The 7,028-nt window shown below is 44.0% G+C and overlaps 1 protein-coding gene across 1 annotated transcript; it reads left to right on the top strand.

The window, feature by feature from the left end:
• Positions 1–360: 360 nt before the first annotated feature.
• LOC121281387 (protocadherin-10-like) lies at positions 361–2,904 on the top strand. Its single transcript, XM_041194330.1, has one exon. It carries the CDS (start codon positions 361–363, stop codon positions 2,902–2,904), a length of 2,544 nt encoding a protein of 847 aa, XP_041050264.1.
• Positions 2,905–7,028: the final 4,124 nt, after the last annotated feature.

Raw genomic sequence — 7,028 nt, 5'->3', positions numbered from 1 at the left:
TGCTTTAAGAAATGTACTGTGGTAATTGGAAAGTCTCTTTGTGTCGCTGTCGACCAATAAGATGGAGAAATGTGGCCGGAGATCCAGCACCACTCCGCCTACACCGAACCCTGCGCACCGTAGAATGAACGAACAACATTCGGCCTTCCACTCTCTTGATTTACATCGGAAAAAGGAAAGATACATCTTTCTCGGGCTTTTTCCAAATAATCTTGGGAATTGCGATAAAAAAAAGTGCACAGAGTTTTGCGTTTCGGTTCGATAAGCAAGGTAATGAACAAATGCGTTCTCGGTCTAAAAACAAGACACGTATAATTCATCGGAGATTCGGGTAGTAATATCCGCAATACTTTGACAAGAATGGTCCACTGGTTAAACAACAATTTGTCGCAATGGCCTGTTTTTTATCTGATACTAATGTTTGTTCCGGATTCAGTCAGTGCAAAAATTCGCTACTCAATTCCGGAGGAATTGGAGGTTGGTACCTTTGTTGGGAATATTGCCACAGATCTGGGATTAGATGTGAAGCAGCTGTTGGGGCGCAGATTTCGAGTTGCATCTGAAGGCAAAAAGCAACATCTAGACCTGAATATAAACACTGGAGCTCTCATTATAAAAGAAAAAATAGACAAAGAGCAGCTTTGCGAGAACGGCCTCTCATGCGTGCTGGTGTTAGAGGCCGTGATTGAAAACCCGTTAAAGCTATATCGTGTAGAAATAGAGATTCTCGACATAAATGACAACGCGCCCGTGTTCAGGACCAGCGAGCTAAGCATTGAAATCCCAGAATTTGTCCTCGCGGGAACAAGCTTCCCGCTCCAGAGCGCGATTGATCCGGACGCTGGAACTAACAGTGTTCGCTCCTATCAACTGAGTTCAAGCGAATATTTCACTTTAAAAACACAATCCGAGAGCGAACAAACTGACGTCCCAGAACTCGTGCTGGAACGACCCCTAGACCGAGAACAACAAGCCGTGCATCAGCTAACACTGACGGCGTTTGATGGAGGAACCCCAGAGAAATTTGGAACCACCCAGATTAAAATTACTGTGCTCGACGTGAACGACAATGCCCCTTCTTGCGAACAGAACATCTATCAAACCACGACTGAGGAAAACATACCCAAAAACACTTTGATTGTGAAGGTAACTGCGATTGATATGGACGAGGGTCTAAACGGTGAGATAAACTATGCTTTTAGCGAGCAGACACCTGATAAAATACGTGAGGTATTTAGCTTAGATTCAACAACAGGAAAAATCATAGTAACTGGAATCTTGGATTTTGAAGAAACAGAAAATTATCAGATTTCCGTACAAGCTAAGGACCGAGGTGCACGTTCATTGTCAGTATACTGCAAAGTTTTGATAAAGGTTACTGATGTTAATGATAACTGCCCTGAAATAGTGATCACTACTACATCCAGCTCAATTCCAGAGGATGCTGCCGAGGACACAGCAGCAGCTCTTTTCCGAGTTACAGATCGAGATTCTGATAAAAAGGCAAATATTTATTGCCGAATCACCAGAGACATCCCATTTAGGCTTAATAGTTCTTTTAATAACTATTACACGTTAGTTACAAGTGGCCAGTTAGACCGTGAAAAAGTGCCAGAGTACAACATTACCATTGTCTGTACGGATACTGGCTCCCCTCCGCTCTCGGCAAACAAAACCATTCGAATTCAAGTCTCAGATATAAATGACAATCCGCCGCTTTTTACACAGCCTTCCTTCACCATGTATGTATCAGAAAATAATGTTATCGGTGCTTCAATTGGTTCTGTGTCAGCCTTTGATCCGGATTTCAAACAAAATGCCGAATTGTCGTATTCTATTTTGGATAGCCTCATACACGGCTTCCCTGCATCCACTTTGGTTTCAATAAACGCAGCCAGTGGTGTGATGTTTGCACAACGCTCGTTTGATTTTGAGCAACTAAAAAAAATTCAGGCCCATGTGCAAGTAAAAGATTTTGGATCCCCTCCTCTGAGCAGTAACGTAACAGTGAATGTAATCATCGTGGACCAGAATGACAACGCCCCTGTTATCGTGTCACCTCTGCCAGTCAAAGGGTCTTCAGCAGAGGACACAATGCCAAGATCTGCAGAGCCAGGTTACTTGGTTGCAAAAGTGACAGCCACTGATGCCGATTCTGGTCTGAACGCTCAAATCTTTTACCAACTGCGTCAGCCGACTGATGAAAGTTTGTTTACTGTGGCTTCAGAAACTGGAGAAATTTGGACGATTCGTCGCTTTGGGCATAAAGATTCACTCAGGCAAAAAATCGTAATTTTGGTGAAAGATAATGGAACCCCGTCCCTTTCATCAACAGTCACCATCAATGTATCAGTACAGGATGATATCACAGAAAATGCATCTAATATCGGCACATTGGGTAACGCTGGGCCATGGAAATACGATTTAAAATTCTATTTAATGTTGGTTTTTGGCTCAACCTCGATCCTGCTGCTTGTGGCGATTGTAATCCTCGCTATTAAGGTGCGCAGAGATAGAAATGGAATTAGCAGCTACTCTTGCTGTTGGCACCCGTCTTACTTTTCGAGGAAAAATTCTCACCATGGAATCCAAAAGGTGAGTGCGAGCCTTCAAATTCCACCCAATTATACAGAGGCGTATGAAAGCGGGACACGCCAGCAAACATTTGATTATGGCAAACGTCATGGTTGTGCCTTGAACGATTTTACCTTCCTACAGTTAGAAGGAGTGGCCGCGCCCAAGATTGATATCAAGAACGGCGCATGTCACTCCGCAGAATATAGAAATTCCACGAACAAGGATACAGCTACATTTCAGGAGGTGAGTGCTTTGCAGCTTTGCAGAAGTATTAAAATTCTTTTATGTGTTACGTTGGCGACAAAAGCAAGCACTGTGGTGGCATGAATCCTGAAATGAAAATAGAAAATGCTGGAAATATTCATCAAGTTTGGCATCCCGTGTAGAGAGAGAAACGGAATTCTTGTTTCAGGATGTGTTCTGTCCTCAGAACTGAGATTACTTAGAGGTTTAACAGTTTTTTTGATGAAGGCGGGGGAAAAGAAAGAAAGATTAAGGGTAAATATCTTTGAGCGGGAGGGATGAAGGAAATATCAAATGACAAAAGACAGGATTGTGCAAGGCAACATTAAAAGATGGTAATAGAACAAGGACCAAAACATGTGCCCAGAAATGGTCTACATGGCAGAATCAGCATCATCACCAACTGCTGCCGCACAAAAAAGTTGGGGGGGGGGGGGGAGGGGGGTGGGCGGTGGGAGGCGGGGTGGGAGGGGGTTAGATATGATCTCAGACTGTGAAACTGCGTGTTGAGTACGAAATGTGGCGCAGTGCCCCGTAGCGTCATAAGGTGCTATTCCTCGAGTTTATGCTGAGCTTTATTGGAACAATGCAAGAGGCCATACACAATAAGGTCAGATTGGGAATGGAGGAGAGGATTAAAATGAGAGCTGACCAGTATCTCTCGGTCACTTTTGTAGGCTGAAAAGTTGTGTTTTGAAAAAGATTTCGGCCAACTGCTTCTGGCCTTCCAAAAGTAGAGCAGACCACTATGTAAGTAACGAATGCATTTTACTAAATGGAATTCGCTATTACATCTGCCATGTATGATTGTGGCCTTCGAGAGTGAGTGGGGAGCGGGTAAAATTTTAGATATTGCATCACATGCACATGCATGGGAAGGTGATATGAGAAGGGACTAGACTCTGCAACTGGGCTCGTTATCCAGAGGCTTGAAGAAATAATTGAGGGAACGTGAGTGCAAATCCTACAATGTTACTTTTAGAAATTGCATTCACTTAAAATAAGTATTGAATAAGTAAAAGCAAAACACTGTTTTCAGCAAAACACTGTTTTCAGCAAAACTGACCATCAAAGTGTTGAAATTTCGTAAAACCTGAAATTGTCATTAACCTTCCTCGTCTCATTTAGGTGAGGATAGCTACACTCTTTAGCAACTATGGCCTACATGAGGTTTCAGCCCTATAAGAATGCATTTGACTGTCAACTGCCAAGTTGTCATGGTCTAGCAAATCACTCAATCAGGTGATAGAAACAGGTGACAGATGGAGAGAAACGTACGAGAAAGAGTAAGTCATACACTGCCTCAGATATATTCCAACTTTCCACTGAATTTTTCTGGCTTGTACCTGAACTGTGTTTACCGAGCTTTGATCCATGTTTCCTGATGGCGTTATTTAACAAAAATATGTCAATTGCAGGCTTGAAAATTTCAAGATATTTCAAACATGTTCTTTACATTCCACACGCTGATCTAAATAAAAGGCCCAGTCTGTGGAAAACGGTTAAATCCGATGATTATACAGTTAGAACCTGAATTTCACACGAGCACACCTTTGGTATAAGTAATTGATTTTAGTAGAAAACAAAAAGGAAGAGGAATACAGGGCGTTTGAATTGCACTGGTAAGTCAAGAAAACATCAGACATTAGCTAAGAGATGAGATAAGAAAGATAATAGTCGGAGTATTGATGAAGAAATACATTTTGTCGAAGCTTTTCATGTTACAGTCATCAGGATATTCACAAGAATACCAATGTCAGGGGAAGCAAGAATGTTATACTGTATAAGAAGAGAGTGCTGATTGGTTAACGATTGGAATCTGATTGGTAGATGCGTTGCCACGGCGAATTCACGAGTTAATGGTTACTGACACTTAACTGCCAAGCATTGTTTGAAATTTAAACCAGGCGACTTGCAGTGTGACACATTTGTGTGTATTGGAGGCGACATATATTAACACGGTGGGGCCTGCTCCTTGCAGACAGAAAGAACAGGTACATACATGGTGCCTGTTTCAGCTATACAAAATAAGTGATAGCTATTCGCAGGTCCAGTGAGCCTGTTCCACAATGCAATGAGATAATAGCTGATCGCTGAGATAAACCATCTAAGTTGCCCTATATCACTTACTATCTTTGACTAACTTAAAGTTATCAATCGTAGAAGTGAAATGATTACTTGACCCAACATCAATCCCAGTTTCTCGAAGAGAAATGTAAATATCAACCACCCTTTGCTTGCAACTTCACTCCGAAAAGTTCGGGCAAACTTTTTAGGCTACGTTCCAAGTTCCAGATTCAATGCCCACTGGAAATTGTATTTCTAGCAATCCTATCAGCTCTCATTAAGGCATTGAAACTATCAATCAAGTTACCCCTTACCTTTACCTTCTAAATTCTGAGGAATACAATTTACTTTGTGCAATCTCTTTTAATTTTATAGATTCTGATAGATCCACGCTGCACTCCCTCCAAGGCGAGCATAACCGTCCCAAGTTCCGGTGCTCAAAACTATTCAGTTTACCGGTGTCCGCGAACCACGGTTTTGTATTTCTATAGTACAATATCTAACCCCTTGTGTTTTAACAATCTGAACAATCAACCATTCAATGAGTCTTTTTGATTATTTCCATATTTACCTGCGTTTGTGAGTGGACCACTAAGTCTATTTGGACACGCAGTGAGAATTCTCCAATGCCCCTGCCACCGCCATAAATGGCGGGTGAGTGGGAGAATTCGGCAGGAGACCCTAAAATCAGTTTCATGTCGGCATGAATTTCCAAAAGTATTTCTCGATGCTGCCTGCCACAGCAGATCGGGAATAATTCTGGAGGTCAGCATGAAGCCGATTTGCATCTACCATTGGATGCAGATGAAGGTCCAACCAGAATCCTTACCCCACGCATGATCCTCCATTATGCCAGCAGGAAAACACACTGATCCACAACAAGCCTGGACAAGCGTGACGTGCAGACATCGTGACTTTTATTTAGAGTCTTGCTCAGGCGTAGGAGGAGAAGTAGATGTTGCTGGCCTCCAGCTACCGGGTCCAGGAGGAACCCTGGGACCACATGGTGGGTGGAATTACATGCACAATATTCCACCACAAAGCAGCTCTCAGAAGCTGGGAGTTCTCCACGCAGCAGCTTCGAGTTTGCTGAGACTTTGTAACTTCATGGATTTCACTGATGTTTCAGACCTGCACCTTCAGATCTTCATCGGCTTCACCATGTGTTCGCACCATCTTCCATAGTCTTGGTTCGTGCCTCAGCCTGTTTCAGAAGCTCATGCACTTCGCCATGGGCTGGTAAGAATGTGATGGAAGAGAGGTGGTGAAGAGGAAGCTTTAGGTGTGATTGGGAGAGGAAGATTTATGGGAAATGATTGAACCTGGTGGGGGAAGGGGACGAATGCCTTTGGGGAGGTGAAGGTGGGAGGGGGTGCAAAGGTTTCAAAGGGGTGAAGCTGGAATTGCGGGGACTGATTTTGGCGGGGAAAGGCATTCAGTGGAAGGAAGGAGTACATGGAAGGACGAAATTCATAGGGGGAAGGTGCAACGGAGGAAAATGGTGCAAGTGAGGAATTAGGTATAGGGGGAAGAAAGTTGTATGGGGGTAAGGGGGAGAGTTCCGAGGGGGGAGATCTGCAGAGCGGTAAGGATTGAGCGTGGTGGAAGAAGTAAGAGGGAGGAAGGTGTCAGGGCTGGGTTGAATGACCGGCTGAATGTGCAAAGGGGGAATGTGCAATGTCGAGTCAATGAATGTCTCCTGAGGACTGAACTCAGTGTGGTAGGAGGGGATGGTTAAATTAACAGGGGGCAGAGGAGCTGGCAGGAAGGGGGCGTGACGATATGCCTCTTACAGTAGGACAGGCCGTGAGGTTGGTTGGTGGTGACACAGAAACAAACACAGGCACTTGGGGTGGGAAGGAGGAGGCTGGGGAGTTCAATGTGGATGGGGGTGGGGTTCACGTTACAGGAGATAGTGTGCACCTTCATCTGGACGTCCTGGTATGCCAAGAGTTCAGGCTGGAAGGTGACCATGGAGAGGTTGAATGTTATGCCAGGGCGGGTTGGGGGATATATTGTTATGGGGGAAAAGAGATGTGTGACTGGGGAAGGGGAATGTTTGGGGAAGCTTATCAGAAATATGGCTACAGTAATCTTTGCGATATCGAATGTGAGCAGAGCTTCATGCTCCACAGGCACAG

This window comes from Carcharodon carcharias, chromosome 8 (genome assembly GCF_017639515.1).
Source record: "Carcharodon carcharias isolate sCarCar2 chromosome 8, sCarCar2.pri, whole genome shotgun sequence".
NCBI lineage: Eukaryota > Metazoa > Chordata > Chondrichthyes > Lamniformes > Lamnidae > Carcharodon > Carcharodon carcharias.
The sequence above is the reverse complement of the archived record's forward strand: the minus strand, read 5'-3'. Positions and strand labels throughout refer to the sequence as shown.